The following is a 23,255-nucleotide window of genomic DNA, read 5'->3' on the forward strand; positions in this document are numbered from 1 at the left end:
AATATGACATTATATATAGACATATATGACATTATATATAAATGTTAATAGTCATAAATAGAACATAATAGTCATTATGTTGTCAATGGTCTTAATATGAGATATAGAGGAAATGTTTTAAGGAACTTGGTGTTCATTTAGTCAAGATCAGATTCAGAGGTAAAAACTTAATTAGCCAATATCTTATTTATATCACAGCATTATTTTAAGACTGATATTAATTTTTGTGTTTTCAGTGCCTTCCATTTTGGCCCGAAAATTTGTCAGGCAAACTTTGTGTGAGAGTGGTGGGCTGTGAAGGATCCTCCAAACCATTCTTTTATAACCAACAGGATAATGGCACTTTGTTGAGTTTAGAAGATCTTGTAAGTTTTTATATTTTAAAATAAAATGTCTTTTTAAAAATTTTTGCTTCACACATTTCACTGAACCATGCTATAAAAATTTAGTGTTAATTATTTGAAGATGCTGCTATATTAATATATAATGCCTTATGTATGTTTGTAAGAAATCAGAGCCAGTTTGCTTTTCAGTGAGAACTTAAGAAAAAGCCTTTGTATTTACATAACTGATTGAAATTACATATGTAAGTGAGGTTAAACCAATACATGACATATGTACTTTTTTCCTCTACAACAGAATGGAGGTATATTGGTGGATGTTAACACTGCTGAACATTCAACTGTCATAACCTTTTCTGATTACCATGAGGGATCTGCACCCGCCCTGATAATAAACCATACACCATGGGACATCCTCACATATAAACAAAGGTATGAAAGGGGGTTGATGGAAACTCTGGCTTTTATTGGGCCACAGTACCTTCTGAGATACATTTAGCTTTCACATACCAGATGGTCTCAGATTTTAGAAAGGTCATATGGAGCATGTGTTGCTTCTTATTAATACCCTGGTCATGTCTTGAGACAGACAGTATTCTATAATGAAACACATTAATATTTATGCATGAAAACTTGGGAATATTCACACCAGGTGGGATAAATTAAAACTATTAATAGTTTCACATCAATTCAAATTAGGTTCTACTGCCAACTTTTTTTTTTTTAATTTTTAAAATTTGTTTTAATTAGCTATACATGACAGTAGAATGCACTTTGATACATCATATATAATGGAGTATAATTTCTCATTCTTCTGGTTGTACATGTTGTAGCATCACACTGGTTGTATAGTTATATATGTATATAGGGTAATCATGTCTGATTCATTCAATTCTTCCTACCCCATACACCCTCCCCTCCATTTACTCCTGTCTACCTAAAGTAACTTTATTCTTCTCACAACGACCCCCCTATTGCAAATTAGCATCCTCATATCAGAGAAAACATTCCACTTTTGGTTTTTTTTAGGATTAGCTTATTTCACTTAGCATGATCTTCTCCAGCTCCATCCATTTATCAGCAAATGCCATAATTTCATTCTTCTTTAAGATTAATATCTCATTATATTATATATATAGTATATACATACACATATACACACATATCATATTATATATATATGTGTGTGTATATGTATTATACATACGATATATATACCAAAATTGTTTTTATTCATTCATCTATTAAAACACACCTAAATTGGTTCTATAATTTAGCTATTGTGAATTGAGCTGCTTATAAACATTGATATGGCTGCAACACTGTAATATGTTGATTTTAAGTCTTTTGGGTATAAACCAAGGAGTGGGATCGCTGGGTCAAATGGTGGTTCCATTCCAGGTTTTCTGAGGAATCTGCATACTGCTTTCCATAGTGATTGCAGAAATTTGCAGTCCCATCAGCAATGTATGAGTGTACCTTTTTCACTACATCCTTGCCAACATTTATTGTTGCCTGTGTTCTTGATGATTGCCATTCTATCAGGAGTGAGAATGAAATCTTAGAGTAGTTTTGATTTGCATTTCTCTAATTGATAGAGATATTGAACATTTGTTCATATATTTGTTGATTGATTGTATTTTCTTCTGTGAAGTTTCTGTTCATTTCCTTAGCCTATTTATTGATCAGATTATTTGTGTTTTTTGTGTGTGTTAAGTTTTTTGAGTTCTTTATATATCCTTAAGATAAATACTCTATCTCAGGTGTGTGTGGTAAAGATTTTCTCCCATTCTGTAGCCTCCCTCTTCACGTTATTGTTTCCTTTGCTATGAAGAACCTTTTTAGTTTGAATCCATCCCATTTATTGATTCAATCACTTCTTACACCTTAGGAGTCTTATTAAGTAAGTCAGATCCCAGGCTGACATGGTAAAGATTTGGGTCTACTTTTTCTTCTATTAGGTGCAGAGTCTCTGGTCTACTGCTTGTGTCTTTGATCCATTTTGAGTTTTGTGTGGAGTGAGAGATAAGGGTTTAATTTCATTTTGTTACATGTGGATTTCCAGTTTTCCCAGTGCCATTTAATGAACAGGTTTTTTTTTCTCCATTGAGTGTTTTTGGTGCTTTTGTCTAGTATGAGATAACTATATTTATGTGGGTTTGTCTCTGTGTCTTCTATTCTGTACCTTTGGTCTACGTGTCTGTTTTGGTGCTAATATCATGCTGTTTTTGTTACTATGGATCTGTAGTATAGTTTAAGATCTGGTATTGTGATGCCTCCTCCTTCACTCTTCTTGCTAAGGATTGCTTTGGCTATTTGGAGTTTTTAATTTTTCTGAATGAATTTCATGATTGCTTTTTTCTTTTTTTAAGAATTTAATCTTTATTTATTTTTTGTTGTTTGTTTGTTTGTTTATTTATTTATTTATTTATTTTAGTGTGATACTGAGGATCAAACCCAGGGCCTCAACCATCCTAGGCAAGCACTCTACCACTGAGCCATAACCCCAGCCCCTCATGATTGCCTTTTCTAGTTCTATGAAGAATGTTGTTGGGATTTTAATTGGAATTGCATTAAATCTGTAGAATGCTTTTGGTAATATGACCATTTTTACAATATTAATTCTGCCTATCCAGGAGCTTGGGAGGTCTTTTCATCTTCTAAGGTATTCATCAATTTCTTTCTTTAGTGTTCTGTAATTTTCATTGTAGAAGTCTTTTACCTCTTTTGTTAGATTGATTCCCAAGTACTTTATTTATTTATTTAATTATTTAACTATGTATGTATGTATTTATTTATTTAGATGTACTGAGGATTGAACTCAGGGGCTCTTGATCACTGATCCACATCCCCAGTCCTATTTTGTATTTTATTTAGAGACAGCGTCTCACTGAGTTGCTTAGTGCTTTGCTTTTGCTGAGGCTGGCTTTGAACTCTTGTTTCAGCTGCCCAAGCTGCTGGGATTACAGACACCTGGCTTTAAGCATTTTATTTATTTATTTTTTAAGCTATTGTGAATGGGGTAGTTTTCCTAATTTCTCTTTCTGCTGCCAACTTTTCTTGACAACAAACTTACAGAAAAGTTTTTGGGCTTTTAGAGCCTTTGAATTTCAGAATTGCTGATAAAGAACTGTGCAACTCTTTTTTTTTAATTAACTTTTTTATTTATATATGACAGAGGAATGCATTACAATTCATGTTACACATATAGAACACAAATTTTTCATATCTCTGGTTGTATATAAAGTATATTTACAAACTCTTTAAAGTATTACCTTCCATTTGCAATCTGGTAATGCTCAGTTAGTCTTGTCCTATAAGTGAAATCTAGTTTTTTGGTTAGGGATAATAAAAGGTTAAATGGAGGTCAGTGAGTAGAGAGAGAGATTGAATTTATTATATCTGGAATTTTATTATTACTTTTATGTTCTCATTTTGATGATGTCTTTCTTTAATGCTATAACAAATAAATTTAAGCCTTTAAATTACATAGTAATACTTTTATAAATGCATTCATGCATATATATATATATGTATATACATATGTATATATATGTAATATGTAAATTCCTTAAAGATTTCCCTGTTCTTATTTCTCATAATATGAATCCAGGAACAGATTTACAAGTACAGAAAGGATCAAAATCTGGTTGGATTACTTTTTATTTCACTTCTCTCTAAATGTTTTTGTATTATATGGACCAATATATGGGTTGGCTGCAAGGCTACGTTTCCAGCAAGTCCCTGGGAAATGCTGCTGTTTCACATGGACCTTTCTTTTTTTTTTAATGCTGAGACCCATAATACATCTTAAGTATGCATTTGATTAACAAAAGTTTAAACTTCAGCACTGAGTGAAGTTCTTCTACTAAAGATATTTACTATCACAGCCATTTATGTAGGTGAATACTTATGTACCAATTTATTTACCTTAATGGATTTCATTGGTATGTTTTTTCTTGGATGAATTCATAGTTCAATGAAACTTTAGAAAGAAAATTATACTACAGTATTCCATTTCCCGAAACTTCAAAAGTATTAGTCTATTGAACATTTTCAGGTATTTATTTTTAGGTAGAGTTGTTGTTTATTAACTGAAACACTTTCATAGTACTTGTATGCAAATCCCCTTCTCAATAAACTACAGATCTGGGATTCTAAAGGCCAAAATATTCTAATTTTCCCTCTGTTGATTGTATTTTAGTGGATCACAGGAGGAAGTAGAATTGCTGCCAAAACAAGCTCGACTTTTTGCCTGGGCAGATCCTACTGGCACAAGAAAACTTACATGGAGATATGCAGCAAATCTTGGGGAACATGATCTGTTAAAGGTATCATTTGATGGGATCAGGTGCTATATGGTTTTCCTGATGATTGGGAAGTAAACAAGCTAGTTTACCAGGTTGTCTTGGTTCTTACTGAACTAAAAGTGAATTGGAAATATTTTTAGAATAAGTTACTTTGTAACTTTAGATTGCAAACAGTTCATACTGAATATTTTATTGTAGATGAGTCAAAATAATTTAAATTTACAATTTAAAAAGTAGTTCTGTTCCTTCCTGTCCAAGTTAAGTAAAGCACCTTCTTAGTTTTTTTAAAAGGAAAGAATTTTAAGATTGGTGAAAAACAACTTTATTTTAAACATATCCGTACCACTGTTAACTGAGGTTTTTCAGCATGTTTTTCTAAATAAGGCTCTATTTTTTAAAAATCAGTGGAGTTTGATAGCATATAAATTATCTCATAAGAAATATTTGTTGAAGTAATATTGAGATAGCTAAATTAATCAAATATGTTTCTGATATAAGACTCTGGAAAGAACCTAAGAATTCATCTACCAGCCTCCTATTTGATGTTGGAATTGCTCTTACATTCGTGATACGTTATCCAGTTTCTGTAGAGATATATTCCATGACGAAAGGTTCATATAGTGTCATATTCCATTGTCCAATAATGCTAGTTGTTAAGAAGGCTTTCTTGATGTTTACTTTGAAGTTGTAATTGGGCAACAGTGACTGGATTATCTTTTCCTATATTCTCTCAGAGATGCCTATAAAAGATAAAGACTCAATCTTTGAAAAATAAGGTTGCTAGTTCCTATGTTATGAGATTCTTGGAGTGATTTTCACTGAGACAGTTTGGTGGCACTCTGTTGGTTTGCTTGTGCTTTACTTTCATAACAAATTCTCAGGTTTATAGCGGAAGAACAAGACTTTAGTTGCCCCATCCTTTTTTCTTTCTGACTCATGCTCAGGAACTCTACCAGGAGTCCCTATGCTTATCTGGGATTGTTTTGTCTCTCCTGAAATTTGATACTGCTTAACAACCACAACTCTTAGGAACTAACATGCAGACACAGAGAGAAGGTGGCAGAAGCATTATGGAGAGGGCTATGAAGGTCTGTGTACAGAGGCAGGTCTAGGAAGAAGCCCAGGGACAGTGTCAGTTTCTAAACAGATTTCAGTTTCTAATGTTTCTATTTTTTGTTAGTGAAGCAGGCAGTTGAAAAAGCAGATGGTACTACTCAGTAGATAGATTACTAGGTATTGAAAAGTGATCTAGAAACAAGGAAATGGACCATTTCTTTGTTCACTAAGTTGATGTGAGAAGGGAGTTCTGCCAAGGTATAAGTGGTCCTGAAAAGGAAGTCCAAAGAAAGTCCATTTATTGTTGACAAACTTAGATAAGGTATAAACATATCTTTCCAAAAAAAAGTAAATAAATAGATATTTCCTCAACTGAGTATGAATAAACAGAAAAAAATCAATAGGATTTATGGAAAAAAAACTTTACAAGAAAAATGAATCATTATCATACATATTGAGAAGGTAAGTTAGACCTTAGAAAATTTGTTTAACAGAAGAAAAATTTCAAAATATATGCCATACCTCCTCAACTAAGTTATAAAGATATGACAACAGAAGTAAGAGGAAAGCAAGGGGGAAATTTTTTAAAAATGACAACAAATTAAAATGAAAACAGAGTGGGAAACAATATATTGTGTGCATAGAATATGTATATCACTTAATCCTAAATTTTAATTAGAGAAATTATGGAGTAAAGATTGTCTTTTTTAAAAAATCATTGAGTTAAGGGATTTTAAAACAATGAAGAAAACTAAAGAAAACTTTGCTCTAAGAAAGAAGTGTAAGAAAGTGTGTAGTAAGTGACAAATAACATTTTATTGAGTGCCTATCATATCTTGATACTTTTCATGTATTATCATTAATTTTTATAGTAATAACTTAGGACTGCTAGTTGGGATTCAAAATCAGCTCTGTCTGGCTTCATAGTCCTAGACTTTTCCTTCTAGACCATGCTTCCCAGCAGTTATTTCAGTAAATGAAAATGCTTTAAATTCTTCTAGTCACAAAGATACTCAGATTAAGTTAAAAAAAAAAAAAAACAGTATGTAACACTGAAGCCAGTTGTGGTGGCCTGTGCCTGTGGCCTAGCTACATGGGAGGCTGATGCAGGGGGATCACTTGCCAGGAGTTCAAGGCCAGTGTGGGCAACACAGTAAGATGGTGTTTCTTTAAAAAGAATATTGTATCTAACTATGTGCTAATTACAAGAAATCTGTCTTAACCTAATCAACAAGAAAATTTTAAGCATGAAAAGATAGTGAAGATTTATTAGGCAAACAGAAGTAAAAAAAATATGGCAAATTGTTGCATTTTAGTTTTGATGAACTATAATCCAAAGCACAACTATTGGATTGTCATAATATGACAGAAAATGAGGGGTCACCACAAGTATTCATCCCATGAATAACATTGCATTAAAATGCTAGAAGTTAATTAAACACATTTTTGGAGTTTAAGATACCTTATTTATTTTTTTTCGTTTAATTTTTAACAGATAATGTAGATGGAAAACAGAACATTGGAATGATAATTTGAGATTGAAACTAAAATACATATCAAATTTCATAGTTTGCAAAGAGTTCATCTTATTAATAGGCATCTTTGAAAATTTGAATATTACATTAAAAAAATTGGACAGGTTAATTTTGCCATACAACATATTTTTAAAGTAATAATAAAATTTAAACAATAACAAAATGTGCTTTTTGTAAAATCTTTATTTTTTCCCAACAAAACACAAGGTGAAAAGGCACATAATAGGAACTTTTATTGCCTGTTGAAAGGAACTGTTAAGTTTATGTTTAGCATAAAAATTTTGAAAAGGATTTTATTAATAATATATAAATTTAGTCTCCTAAAACACTAACCAATCAAACTTCATAGTTTTAGGTGCTATATAAAACCTTTAACCACGAAGGTTATTCTTAAACTTAGTTCAAACTGATTACCATAGTTAGACTATTTAGCAGTGTGATTTACATAAATATTTGCTATGTTATAAATTATTAAAACATAAAAATAGATCAAGCTAGTTTTGCATCAGGTTGCTTTTCTAATAAACATCTGAACTAGACTGTTCTTCAGCTTGAAGACAATTAATTATCTTGTGGCATTGGTGCCAGCAAAGGATTCTCTTGCTTCTGCTCAGTGCCCTTTGAGCATTAACTGGACAACACAAACTAAGATATAAAAATGCTAAGTACTCTTAATCTTTGTCATTGTTTGAAAAAATGGTACATTTTAACATAGATTATAGTTTTATTTATAAATTTGTTAAGTGTTTTCCATTTTATGGGCATGCTTTTTAAAGTTTTCTAAATGTAGAAATTTCTTTTGAATTTATATTTAAATCAGAAAAAATGTTGCTGGAACTGAAGGTGCAGGTCATAATTGATTCAGACATGTTTCAAGTAATTCCTTGTTGGTTAAAAACTTCATAGAACTGATGATTATTAAGTCCAGGGGACTTCATGAAGTTCACTATTGGACACTATGGGTTTGACAACAGTTTTCTAATTTTTCTCAGTTACTGTCGTTTGACCTTAAATAGTAAAAAAAATATTCATAACCCACTTGAATCTAATGTATGAAATATGATATGTCAAGAGCTTTGTAATGTTTTGAACAACCAATAAAAAAAAATATGTGTGGCCTTAATGAAAAGTCTTTCTTTTCTCAGGATGAATGTGGACAGTTTCCATACGATGCAAACATCCAGATACACTGGGTATCATTCCTAGATGGACGCCAGAGAGTTTTGCTTTTCACCGATGATGTTGCCTTGGTTTCCAAAGCACTGCAGGCAGAAGAAATGGAACAGGCTGATCATGAAATTACCTTGTCTCTCCACAGTCTTGGGCTCTCATTGGTGAACAATGAAAATAAGCAGGAAGTTTCATACATTGGAATAACCAGGTATACAAGAAGAAAGATAAAACATCAGAAATCTTTAAAAGGCACTGAGTTCATAATATTCAATTTGATAAGCGTAAACATACTCTTTCTGAATTTGTTATGCTGTACATTCATGCAGTAAAACTTACCGAATAATTAAACAGCTGGCTGAAAATCCCCAAAGATAGAAAGATGAGTAAGATATTGTTTTTACTGTCACAATACTCATTGTCATTTGGTGGGGAAGAAAGTAGTTTCTTCTTTCCTTATTGAGTGGTTTTTCTTAAATGAACTATAAAAACACTGAGAAATGCTACAAAGAATTATATATATTTGCAATGTAAACAGGTGGAACTAACTCATTTTGTCAGTTAGAGGTTCTAGAAAATGGCAACTGAAATAAATTAGAAAAAAAGGTTCATAAAGGAAATTGGATTTGATATGCGTAATCTTTCATTTGAGAACTTTTAATACTTATGGAACAGTTATTTTTTCTGGTTCTGTTTATACCTACTTAAGAAAAACATTATTATATTATTATTATTATTATTATTATTATTATTATTATTTAATCACACTGAGTTTGATAAAAGACTCATTCTTTCCTGGGGATATTAAATGAAATAGTTATGATAGTTATGATACCAAATATAACCAGCATAGGTTGGGAATTTTACTTTCCTAACCCTAACCCTAAGTAGGAAAGTAAAATTAGATAAGAACACAGATAATGCATGTAACATACTTTGCAAAACACCTATGGGTACTATACATGGTATCACATATGCCATTAAGGCCTTACATTTCAATATTACAGAGAATTTTTAAACTAAATATGAAAATAATTTTTTAGTCTTATATATCCAATTTTACCTTCTCTTTATTTCTTTGATATAACTTCTTTATACTCTAGTATTATAGACACTATGATATTTTGTTAGGTTGACCTTTTAAAGGACATTTGTAAAATTCATCTTAATAACTTGATTGATTTTTAAAATCATCATACAAATTCAGTAACATCTAAGCTTCAAAGGAATACTAAGCTGCATAATTTTTAAAATAGGTTTTATTTGTTTGCAGTTTTAGAACTAGAGAAAAATAGTGTGTAAATATGGAGTTCCTCTGCATTGCACACTCCCAAGTTTTCTCTATTGTTAAGGTCTTGCAAGAGTGTGGCACATTTGTTACAGCTAATATTGATGTTTTTATTATCTAAAGTCCATAGTCTCCATTAGGGTTTGCTCTTTGAATTGTTTGTGACAAATGTATGGAAACATATTCTCCATTATAGTGTCATATAGTGCCTTAACCTCTCCTATTTTCAGCCTGTCAGTCTCTGGCTTTCTCCTTCTTGAACTTCTGGAAACTACTGACTTTAGCTATTCGAATCATACGTATGGAATCTCCTTTTTGTTTTAAATTGCAGTTCCCTGATGTTGACCGTTCTTTCATAGGCTTATTCGACAACTGAATATATTTTTCCTCAGCTCTCTGGATCTTTTCTGCCCATTTTTAACCAGTTGTTTCTTATCTTTTTGTTGATTTTTAAGAATTCTTTGGTTATTTGTTATGCCAGACTTTGGTCAGATATCTATTTTTCAAATATTTTCTCCTAGTCTGTGGCTTCTTGTCATTTTCTTAACAGTATCTTTCAAAGAGCAAAAATTTAAAATTTTATGGAGTCCATTTATCATTTTTCTCTTTCATGGTTTGTGCTTTTGCTGTGTATAAAAAGTTATTGCTATACCCATGGTCACTTAGATTTTTCACCTTTTGTCCTGTAGGAGTTTTCTAATTTTACGTTTTACAATTAATTCTTCATTCCAATTTGAGTTTTTATTTTTTGAAAGATAAAGCTTTATGTTTAGATTCATTTTTGTTGCATATAGATGATCAGTTGTTAACATATTTGTTGGAAAGACTATTCTCTCTCCACAGTTACCTTTATTTCTTTAAAAAAAAATAGTTGACTGTATTTGTTTGGGTCTATTTCTGGGCTTTCTATTCCCTTCCATTGATCTGTTCATCTATTTTTTTGGCCAATACCATGTCTTGAGTTCTTAAAGTAGGGTATCATTCTTCCAACTTTGTTCTCTCCTTTAGTATTTTATCTTTTAAGTCTCTTTGCCTTTCCATATAAATTTTAGAATCAGTTTGTTGATATCCGCAAAATACTTTTTTGATTGGGATTGGACTGAATGTGTAGGTTAATTTGGAAGAACTGACATCTTAACAATCTTGAGTTGTTATATCCATGTTTATTTCTCTGTTTACTTAGATCATCAACTTTGTTCACCAGCCTTTGTAGTTTTCCTCATATATAGATCATGTACATATTTTGTTTGTACCTAAGTATTTCAGTTCTTTGGTGCTAGGGTAAATCATATTATTTTTAATTTGATATTCCAGTTGTTTTTTTGCAAACATATCAAAGCATTTGACTTGAATAATATTAATCTTGTTTCTTGTCAACCTTGTTATAATTTCTTATTAATTACAGGAATGTTTTTGTTAGTTCTTTGAAATTTTCTGTGTTTACAGTGATGTCATCTGTGAACAAAGGTAGCTTTATTTTCCCTTCAGATTATTTGTACCTTCAGATTATTTGGACCTTTTATTTTATTTTATTGTCCAGCTACACTATCTAGGACTTCTGGTACAATGTTAAATGAGGGTGAGAATGAATGTCCTTGCCTTATTCCTGATCTTAATAATGCCCTTTATTAAGTTGAGGAAGTTCCCCCCCATTCCTAATTTTCTCAGAGTTTTTATTATGTGTAGTTGTTGGATTTATATCAACAACTACAACAAATTTATATTTACTCAGTACCTTCACTGACTTCATGCCCTAAACACATTATATAATGAAGACATTGTTTACATTCTGTCGACTAATATCAACAATGTAAATTAAAATTTACCAATTCATATTTTGCCATATTGCTAACGGCATTCTCTAATGCACGTGTCAGCAAAGTATGGTCAGTAAGCCAAATTTAGTTCACTGCATATTTTTATATAGCCTTCAATGTAAAGGTGATTTTTTTAACCAAAAGAAAAATATTTTGTAATACATGAAAATTATATGAAGAATTTTTTGCTCATAAATAAAATTTTACTGGAACATAGCCATGCTGCACAGTATACTACTGATCAGAGTGAGTGACGTACACATTGCTTTTACTGCATATGAAGATGCTCAATGGGCATCCATCATGTAAAAATAAGAATAGTGGACTTTGAATGTCACTCTTCTACATTATAGTGGAATATGGATTATCTTCTTAATCAAAAGCTTTTTTTAAATTATGATATTATAGCTGTGCTAAAGTAATACCAAATATATTGACATTTTCATACTAAGCACACATGACAGCATTTCCAAATCACAGGAAAACCAGGGCCAGAAAAATTAGAAAATTTATGACAGAATATCTCATAGCAGCAGAATTTCTTCACAAAAATAAAACAACAGAAATGAGGCTATAATCAAAGTAAGTTTCTGAATGACTCATTTGTGTTGATCAAGCACAGAAACCTTTTTTTAGCCAATAGGGAGTTAATTGAATCATGTCTGATTGTGGCAGTTAAAGAAATGTGTCCATAGAAAATAAACTTGTCTAAGGCCATTAGCCTTTCCATGAGAACAATTGCATAAAGAATTGAGGACATTCAGAGCAACATCAATAGTCAATTAAAAAGCAGGGCAAATGATACTGAGTGTTTTTCCATGGCTCCCGATGAGTCAACAGATGTTCCTAGTACTGCTCAGTTGCTGTATATTTGAGAAGTCAGTGCTGAGTTTGAAGTGACTAAAGATTTATTCTTTATCAGTAGTTCACATAGAATGTTTATATGCAAGAATGTTTTCAAACAGGTTGAAGAAATACTAATTCAGTACAACTTAGGTAGAATCTTCTGAGATAAAACTTATTATGGGGAAAAGATGTGTGGAGCAGAAAAGGACTTGGACAAAGGTTTCAAAATGTGAAGCACTTCAAGTGTATGTTTTGTATTATATATTTGTCAGCAGATTTTTATAGAAAATATTTAAATCTGCCATGTGTTGTCAAACTCGTAGTGTCCAATAGTGAATTTCATGAAGTGCCCTGGATTTAATCATCATCAGTCCCATGAAGTTTTTAACCAACAAGGAATTAATTGAATCATGTCTGATTCAATTATGACCTGCACCTTCAGTTCCAGCAACATTTTTTTTCTGATTTTAATATAAATTCAAAAAAAATTTCTACATTTCAGAATCAATTTTTTGCAATTGAGAATCTTTAATCTTCCACTGGAAATGATTGACCTGTAAGGTATTAATAGGCTAAAAAAGCAAATATCAAGAGAAAGAAATAGGTAGAATTTTATAAATGCCTTTCAGGTAATATATTAAAGTAATTAAAAAATAAAATATTAATTATCAGTATTCAGCAATATCTGTGTGAAAAGACATTGTAGATATTCATTACACATCAGCATTAACAAATGAATATTTATAGTGGATTTTAATATTAAGAAACATTAATAGAATAATATTTTTATCTAATAGACCTCTGTTTTAAAAAATTATACTCAATTGTTATTTTATATTTTAAATTTCCTCAGAAAATTTATGGAATTTTTTTTCTTGATACTTAACTACATACATTATAATCTTGATTTTGTGTCAGCCCACAATACCTAAAAACATCATTGCCCTTTGAAGAAAAAGTTTGCCAATACTTGAATTGATTGATATCAGAGTGTGATTGAAAAATATTTTCTCCTGACCCTATTCCTTATGTATCTTTACACAGTTATAGTTTGGTATTTAAAAAATCTCTTGTATGAATACAATTTCCATGGTTAACTAGTAGTCACATTAATCTGGAGTTGAATAGTAGTTCCACAAACTTAAATATATGTATTTCTAATTTAATTTTTGTGTGTGTGAATTATCTTAGTTCTGGTGTTGTTTGGGAGATGAAACCAAAGCAGAAATGGAAGCCTTTTAGTCAAAAGCAGATAATCTTACTGGAACAGTCATATCAGAAATATCAAGTATCACGAGACTGTGGCTGGATTAAGCTAGACAGTAATTTTGAGGTATGCCAAACTATTTTTGTTTTAAGCATTATATGTTTGTAGTTCATAGTTTTATAGTTTTTCTTTGTTTATTTTGTTGTTGGGAATAAAGAAAACTTTAATGCTCACTGTGTGCAGAAATTAATTTACATATTAGTAAATAAACTCTTATTTAGTAGTAGGATTGCTAGTGTATTTTGAATTAAAATGTTATTAATCATACTATTAAGCATGCTTTAAGTCTTTGTTTTTACAATTTGCTCTATTTACAAATCATTTTCATGGAACTTGTTTTTAGTAATACTGTGGGGAAATCATGATTGCTTATTGAAATTTTTTTCTCTTATATTTCAAATGATACCTGTATATTGTTAAATAAAGACTGCTTTATGTATTTCATTGATGAAAAATAATGAATCCTGCTCAATTAAATTGTTTCACTGAATGATTGTCGGATGTGGGTAGATATCCACAAATAAAGGTGTGCTCTCCAGGAGACCTTACAAAGCTGAAATAAAATGTCATCTTTACTCCAAGAAGACTCCAGAAGCTTGACAGCGGTTTTTAGCTCAATCTGGTTTAGTCATATACTTTGGCTTCTCTTTGTCTTTAATATCTGAAGATTGAGTTTGTTACATTCTCTGTGAATGCCCCAATTAGTATTGGCTATGCTTCAGTGAAAAATAAACTATATCACTAGTGTCAAGGATAAATAAGCCATTAATTATTTGCTGTGTAACAAAGGTTGTTTAGAATTAGCTGGAATTTTCCTTTACTGTTAAATTTTTTATATAAATAATTTTTAAGTATTACTTCTATAATTGAAAACTTATAGAATTCTTCTTTTTCTAGTAATTTGCTAGAAAAGTGATGGCTTCTACTTCAGAAATCTTAATAGATCACCTTAATATAGTTATCTCTTTTGTTGAGATAAAAATAACCTTTTCTTTCTGCCTGATGAAGAAACAGATATTTAAAATAGGGTAACTCATCCGAGAAAAAAAAATGTGCTTTTTTCTCCCTAGGTTAATTTTGGTAAAGTTCCAATGGAAATGCGTCTCCCTATTCGGTGCCCTATTAAACGAGACTTTTTATCAGGAATTCAAGTTGAATTTAAGCAGTCTCCTCACCAGAGAAGTTTAAGGGCCAGGTTGTACTGGCTTCAGGTAAGATTGTCATCCTCAATTAAATGGATGTTCTAATCACTTTGGGAATCTTGGAAATGAAATTTCTTTTTTATATTGTTATAATCTACATTGAAATAGGCAATTTTTGGGTGCCTGGGAGTGTGGCTTAGTGGTGAAGTGCATGTTTAGCATGTGTGAGGTCCTCCACACATAAATAAATACATACATACATACATACAACCCATAAGTTGTATCTTTTCTTTTTGTTTTTATATTCCATGGATTCAGCATCTCACCCACAGTCCAAGTCCAGAGACCGTGTAACCATTGTGAGACTGAGTTGACCATTTAACCTGCCAAGAGTATTTTCTTAGACTGAGATTATGTGATTTTTAAATTTTTCTTAAAATTTTTTAAGGGATTCCAAATAAGATTTTGTTCACCCATTCTTCCTACCAAAGAGCAGGGCTTTATTGGAAGATATTTTTGGGGACTTGCTTCCTTAATGTCTCAAAGCCTCCCTTCTGTACTTCCTTTTAACCATTAAGTATTATTTAGGACATTTTTATTCTTTTTCTTATTTCTGCCTATCCTGTGTCTTCATGTTCAGTCTGTTCTTGTATTTTATTTAACCTATAGAATGTTGAAATCCTGTGTGATCCAGATACAGATATTTGCATTAATGATGTACAATTCTTAAGCTGTTATTTTATATAATGGCTTGTCCTTTCTGAAGTGTATAATAAGTTTTACAGATTTAAAGTAAAAATTTTATTGGTACCATATGTATGTGCTGATAGTTAAGATTAAATTAATGTTTTTCATAATACCTGTGAAACTGAAAGTTTATGTCTAAATAATTTTAAATTTTGCTCAGTTGATTTCCTTTTCTTTCAGGTTGATAATCAGTTACCAGGTACAATGTTCCCTGTTGTATTTCATCCTGTGGCCCCTCCAAAATCTATTGCTTTGGACTCAGGTAAAAAACAAAAGAAATACAGGTATACCTTATTCATAGAATTTAGACCTTAGTTTGACCTAGTATTAAGCTTTGATAATTTCACCTTTATTCTTTTTTTTTTCTTTTAGAGCCCAAACCTTTCATTGATGTGAGTATCATCACACGATTTAATGAGTACAGCAAAGTCTTACAATTCAAGTAAGAAAGATTTCTGCTGTTTATCTAAAGGAGTTTAAAACAATCTGTTTTGAAACTAAATATTACTCTTTTTGAAAATGACTTCTGTATAAAAATTATTTTCCAACTGAACCTATTAATGTACTTTATGTTGAGTAATTTTTATAAGTATTTATATAATAGTACATATTTTAAAATGTAGAATTCCTTCAAACACCTTCTCCTCTTTGTAACTACAATTGGAATATAAAATAGTGAAAAAGAAATGAAGTATGTATTTGTGAGCTGTCTTCTTTCAAACACTTGCTATACACTTTAAAAATAGGGTGATTCATGCTGCATCTTCTAATTATAATTATGTTTACTGTGACATGATACATTTGAGTGCTTGGGACTTCTGAGTGATGTTAATACCGTATATTACCTCAGTATTACTCAGTACCTCTGTACTACCTCAGTGAAGTTTTTAGTATACTGAAAGTATCAATCTAAGTAGACTTCAATCTTATTAACATGATTTTTAAGAGACAAATAAATAAGATCTTACTGTGGACTTTGATAAAATCATAGTTTTAACATTGAAAATCACCAGGATTGATTGAAACCCTTTTCCATCTTAATTTTTTTTTCCATAGGTATTTTATGGTCCTTATTCAAGAAATGGCCTTAAAAGTTGATCAAGGATTTCTTGGAGCTATTATTGCACTGTTCACCCCAACAACTGATCCAGAAGCCGAAAGAAAACGGGTAATGATTTTTATTCCTTGGGAAAAATATAAAGTTAAAAAATTTAAATCAAATTATAGTAGATAAAAAGTTTCTAAGCAAATTATAGTAGATAAAAAATTTTACATTTTTCTATTTAATTTCTTTCAGACAAAATTAATCCAACAAGATATCGATGCTTTAAACACAGAATTAATGGAGACATCAATGACTGATATGTCAATTCTTAGTTTCTTTGAACATTTCCATATATCTCCTGTTAAGGTTTGTTATAATAATTATCTTGAAAATTTAGTGAAATTGTTTTAGAACTTTTAAAGGGTCTGTGTTTAAATGTAGCTTCTTATTTGTTTCATCACATTATTTGCCAGGAACTTTGTTTGATTAATCATAATAATTAAGACAATTCTCTGTAACATATGTCAGTCGTAATTCTCAGAGAAAAACTATCAGATCATGTTCTCTAGTCTTGAATTAATCACCTCTTTATTCAAGGAAGAAGCTAACAAAGGCACTTCTTAATTAAGCATAGCAGTACTCACCAACGTTTAATGTTTTGGTTGCACTTTGTAACTACTAGCACTGTCTAAACAGTAAGCTATGAGTGTTCTGACCAGAATGTGAAAACGCTGAAGTCAGTAGTATACTGTTCATGGGGTGTTCTTCTCATTTCCAGAATTTGTTTGTAACTAAGGAAGTGGAAAATTGGATATCTTTCACTTGCCTGATTTTGTGCTTTATGAACCCATTTCCTTTTCCCTTTTTGTTGTTTTTGCTTTTACAGGGGAAGACTACAGCTAGCAAATATACAAATGCTATCAACCATAATGCTCTGAACTTGTGTAATGGGCCAGATTTACAATTAAGTAACTCTTTAAAATATCGATGATCCTTTACATTCTCAAAAACTGTTGATAGCAGTTTCAGTTTCATTTTTAATCTATTCAGCTAAATGAATGGATTTATAAAATAGAATTATTTTAAATTTATATATTAGTTTGATGGTATCAGACATAGCAACAGTATCAAGTGTAAGATTTATATTGTTTTATATGATATATTATACACAATTTCTTACGAGTAAATGAAAATCAGTTATTTATGGGGTTAAACAATACCTTCAACAAAAATTTACTGAATGCCTGTTATAAAATTGCCATGGAGGTACAAAATAACTTCATGGAATTTATAATCTTGAGGAGTATTAAAGGTGATTTACTTACTCATGTTTTTAGGCACACTGGGAATTGTGCCATGAAGTCGAATAATGAGCCTCAGTTATTTTCTTAGTGCTTGGTGATTTTGCCTTAGGGAAAGGTAGGAGCTCTCTCCACCTGAGATTATCTTCCTGGACCTCAACACTCCCTGACTTTATACATGGTTAATCCACATTAAAGAAAAAACAACCAGGTTTTCCTGGCCTCACCTTATGTCCATTCTACTCGAGCTCTACATCATTTAGGTAAAATGCCTAAAAAATGCAGAATGAGAAAGGAGAGTGATCAACTTTATTTGTCATGTTGAATTATCTTTTATATATGTGTTCTTGCACTATATGCCAGTGTTGATACTGCAAAGAATGTAAGCCAGATGGGAATGGGAAAATCCCACATTTAAGTAATCAATGGGAGTGTCTATGTGTCTGGCTGGGCACAAAATCAGGAGCCACTCAAGCAGGAACAAACTTTATTTTTGAAACTGCTGCCCACGCCCGGGAATATTGCCGATCCACTCACGCGGCATTCTCCCGGAACCCCAGAGGAAGTTCCTCCCCCGGAATTCCCTCCTACTGCACTTCCCCAACCGATGGGAACTTTCCAGGAGTCCCGTAGCAGGCCGAGGTGAACAGCAGGAGTCCAATATCCATATGAATGCAAATCTTAACATAATCATATCATCTCAATGGCTAGCTGGCGTCACCTTTCAACCAAAAAATGCCATGCATCATATTACTTGGCTGTGGCTCTTAGCATCTCCCCCTTCTGTTTAATTAAGCAACAAGCAATGTGGCTAGGGACCGTGCCTGTTAGGTTTGTCCAATTCAACATATGGTTCTTACCCGTCATCGGAAAACTGACCTCTAGGCGTCAGCCTCCTGTCTTAGGTTGATACCACTGTAATTGGATCATACCCGTCACTGACTACTGGTCCTGCATATAGCCATACTTGTGGATAGGCCTATGTACCGTTGGGGGGGGGGTGAGGTTTTTTGTCTCACCTCTGCTGGCCCCCAAATTTGGCCTTGGTTCTGGTGGGGGGATGAGGTTCTTTGCCTCACTTTTGTTGGCCCCCAAAATTAGACCATCACTAGTAGAAGGGAGGAGGATACAGAAATGCCATGACACCAAGTCAATTGACGGCTCTTTAGGAAAAATTGCAACACTGGTGACACATCAGCAGAGATATGTCAGTACTACCATAATTTGCTACATCAACAGATAGAGCACAATGCATACAAGTGATACATAGTCCAGGCAAGTTTTGTAAGCAGTTCAAAGCGGAGGAATCTATTAATATGTCCATTTCCTCCCAAAATAAATCGACTCAGTGATTGAGCATTACTTGTTGAGTTATTATTCATGATGCATCAGTTTATACAGTTTGTTGTGATAACTATCGAAGAAACTATAGTTTGGTTTCATCTTGTCTTCACCAGCACTGGGATGAAGATAGGAATTCTGACAATGATGCTAAAAAAAAATTATGTAACATTCCAACAGGTACTAAGAAAACAATTTTTTGAACAATTTACATTATCCTGAACAGAATTATTAAATATAATGAAAAGGAAAGGTGAAAGTAAACAAACAGATCTGTTAACCTGCTTATTTGTACACATATTAAAACAATCCTCAATAGCTGTTTACCCAATTTAAATTAAACCATTAAAACGACGTGAATAATAAAAAAATTTCGGATCCATTTATTCATGAGCGCTCCTCATATATGATATATGGACATACGCACATACAGACATACAACACAAAAAACAGAAGTGTGCACAAGTAACATACAACACATAAGACAATAGTAAAAAAGGCCTTGTAGCTTTACCTAGGTGAAATCTCCATTGTAATGTTTAAAAACTCCATAGTCAAAAAATAAAACTAATCAGAAAAACATTAACCTAGGTCTGTATGAGCTCAAAAATAAAATAGAACTTTATGATGTGGGAAAAAGCAATAATAAAATAGATATTGAAAAAAGCATCCTGATTAATCACTGTCGCAGATGTAAGAATAGCCAAGCTAGAGTTCTGGATATCAGCTGTTATGGATTTGAGTCAAATCATCTTCTTTTTGGTCTGTAGAAATTGTTTTGGTTACTCTCTCTGGAATCCAAATCGGCTGCTGTTCTCCCTGTGGAAAAACACAAACAGAGCCCCGACTCCAGACAATCACTGGGTCAGGACCTTTCCATTGTCCTGTTAGAATATCCTTCCAAAGTACCTTGGGCTTATGTACATTTTTTGGATACAAATGTCTTTCCGCAGCACTAAGCCCTGATGAATCCAAATTTAAAAAGTTTAGAGTAAAAAGGGTTATTTTAAGTTTATCTTTGGGGGATGTATACCCCTTTCCAATTCCCTCCTTTTGTTTTAATAAGTACATTTTAATAGTTTGATGAGCTCTTTCAACTATGCCTTGTCCCTGTGGATTGTATGGAATTCCTGTTATGTGAGTAATGCCAAATGATGAGCAAAATTGTTTAAAAGAGGTAGAAGCATAACCAGGACAATTATCTGTTTTTAACTGTTTTGGAACGCCCACAGTGGCAAAATTTTGTAAGCAATGAGCTATAACATCTTTAGTTTTTTCTCCGGCATGAAGGGAGCCCATCAAATATCCGGAAGAAGTATCAACTGTAACATGCAAATATTTTAATTTTCCAAATTTTGGCAAGTGTGTGACGTCCATCTGCCAAATGTGGTTAGGTATCAGTCCTCTAGGATTGACTCCAAGATTAGCTTGTGGTAAAAATGTCACACAATTTTGACATTGTTTTATTATATGTCTGGCTTGTTCTTTAGTTATTTTAAAACGCTTTTGTAAAGTATTAGCATTGACATGGAACCTTTTATGAAAATTTATAGCTTCTTCTATTGTGGAGAAAATATGTATGTCATGTGTAGATTTATCTGTTAATTCATTGCCCAAACTAAGAGCTCTAGGCAATCCTGTATGTGCCCTGATATGTCCTATAAAGAATGGATCTTTTCTGTCCCAGATTAGACTTTGTATAGTGGAAAACAAAGAGAAAACAGTAGAAGACGGGGAAATCCTACCAGCATCTTCAAGGGATACTATAGCATTAACTATGTACTGACTATCAGAAGATAAATTAAATACAGAATCTTTAAACATAAAAGCTTGTAATACTGCATTTAGCTCTACCTTTTGAGCTGATTGTTTGGGTACTAAAAATGTAAAAGTTTGATCAGGGGTAACTACTGCTGCTGTACCATTATTTGACCCATCAGTGAATATATTTGGAGCATTCATGATAGGGGTTTTTCTTGTCATTTTTGGAAAAACTACAGGATGCTTAGACCAAAAAGACAACAAAGGATTAGATGGTAAGTGATTATCAAATGAAACATTAGATTTACACATGATTATTGCCCAAGTATTTAACTCATTTGCTAACTCATCAATTTGATCCATAGTATATGGAGTAATAATTTTATTGGGAGAAATCCCAAACACTCCCTTTGCTGCTTTTATTCCTTTGAGTATTAATTGTCCTACAGCCTCAGGATATCTAGTAAGAATAGTGTTAGGAGAATAAGATAAATGTGTCCACAATAATGGACCTTCTTGCCAAAATACTCCTGTAGGAATATTTTTTGTTGGTAGTACAATAAATAATAAAGGCAAACTTATATCAATTCTATCCAAATGCATATTTTCCATATATGTTTCAATGATTTTTAATGCCTTTCTTCCTTCAGGCATTAACATGTGGGGTGAGTTTGGATCTGATGGATCTTTTAGGATATCAAATAAAGGTCCTAGCTCTCCTTTTGGTATGCCTAGATAAGGACTTATCCAATTTATGTCTCCCAATAACTTTTGAAAGTCATTAAGTGATTTGAGTTGATCTACTCGTATTTGAATTTTTGGTGGACGGACCATGGTTGAGGATAACAGAACTCCTAAATAATTAATTGGAAGATTTAATTGTACTTTATCTATTGCTATCTCTAGATTATATAATTTTTTAATAAATTTGTAAGTGTAGCATAACATTTTAGCAATGTGTTTTTATCTTTATGTGCCAATAACACATCATCCATATAGTGAAATATTTATAGTTCAGGATTTTGATTTCTAAGTGGCTGGATTGCTTTGTTAACATAAATTTGACACATAGTTGGGCTGTTAGCCATCCCTTGAGGGAGTACTTTCCATTCATATCTCTGATCAGGACCTTCATGATTTAGTGCAGGGATAGTAAATGTAAAATGTGGGCTATCCTCAGGATGAATTGGAATTGAAAAAAACAATCTTTAATATCTATAGCTAAAACATACCAGGTTTTTGGTAAAGCAGACAATTGGGGAATCCCTGATTGAGCAGGTCCCATAATAACCATCTCATTATTAATGGCTCTTAAATCTTGCAATAATCTCCATTTACCAGATTTCTTTTTAATGACAAAAATGGGAGTATTATGGGGAGATACGGAAGGTTGTATATGTCCCTCTGCTAATTGTTGTTTGACCAGGTCATGGGCTACTTGTATCTTTTCTTTAGTTAGGGGCCACTGAGGAACCCACACTGGTCTTTCTGATTTTCAAGTAATTTTGATTGTCTCAGTGGCCCTTTCTGAAAATCCAATCCATGTCTATTTATTCCTTGATCTATTTGAATTGGTGCTGCTATACCTTGTTTGTTCTCTTAATCTTTTTTCTTTCCTTGTCTAGCCTTAGTAGTGTGCGCGTTAGGATTGATGTTATTTGTTAATGTCAAACCTAATTGATCTAGGACATCTCTTCCCCATAAATTTATAGGAAGATGATCCAATACATAGGGCTGTATAGTTCCTTCACATCCTTCAGGATCCTTCTAGTCTAATACCATTGCACTTCTATGGGGATTAGTCGCCACTCCTAGGCCTCGAAGCGTTTGAGTGGCTTGTTGTAATGGCCAATGTTTTGGCCATTCTTGATGAGATATGATGCTAAGGTCAGCACCTGTGTCCAGTAGCCCATTAAATTCATGTCCTTGAATATTTAGTTTTAGCATGGGGCGAGAATCTAAATTTAAAGACAGCATAGCCCAATCTACACCTGTGGAGCCTAATCCCCTGGAACCTCTTTCTACAGTGTGACTGGAAAATTTATCATGTAGGCTGGGTATTATTAATAACTGTGCTATTCTATCTCCTGGTGAAATTACTGATATACCTCTTGGAGAACTAGCTATAGTTTTTATTTCACCTTCATAATCGGGATCAATTACCCCAGGACTTATGATAAGTCCTTTTAGTGTAGAAGAACTGCGTCCCAATAATAAGCCTACTGTTCCTTGGGGAAGAGGTCCTTTTACTCATGTGGGAATGATTTGAACTCCCATCTCTGGAGTTA

General features: G+C 32.4%; 1 protein-coding gene across 3 annotated transcripts in view; it reads left to right on the plus strand.

Moving 5' to 3' along the window:
- VPS13C (vacuolar protein sorting 13 homolog C) overlaps positions 1 to 23,255 on the plus strand; it is a 169,969-nt gene that overhangs the window by 118,678 nt on the left and 28,036 nt on the right. For all 3 annotated transcript variants that reach the window (XM_081288661.1, XM_081288662.1, XM_081288663.1), the window contains 10 exons: positions 237 to 365; positions 640 to 773; positions 4,546 to 4,672; positions 8,388 to 8,623; positions 13,555 to 13,696; positions 14,701 to 14,841; positions 15,700 to 15,781; positions 15,892 to 15,961; positions 16,576 to 16,687; positions 16,817 to 16,930. In XM_081288661.1, coding sequence (XP_081144787.1) covers positions 237 to 365; positions 640 to 773; positions 4,546 to 4,672; positions 8,388 to 8,623; positions 13,555 to 13,696; positions 14,701 to 14,841; positions 15,700 to 15,781; positions 15,892 to 15,961; positions 16,576 to 16,687; positions 16,817 to 16,930 — 1,287 coding nt within the window. The remainder of the gene's footprint in view (positions 1 to 236; positions 366 to 639; positions 774 to 4,545; positions 4,673 to 8,387; positions 8,624 to 13,554; positions 13,697 to 14,700; positions 14,842 to 15,699; positions 15,782 to 15,891; positions 15,962 to 16,575; positions 16,688 to 16,816; positions 16,931 to 23,255) is intronic.

Source organism: Spermophilus citellus (assembly GCF_964194105.1).
Source record: "Spermophilus citellus genome assembly, chromosome: 4".
Lineage (NCBI taxonomy): Eukaryota > Metazoa > Chordata > Mammalia > Rodentia > Sciuridae > Spermophilus > Spermophilus citellus.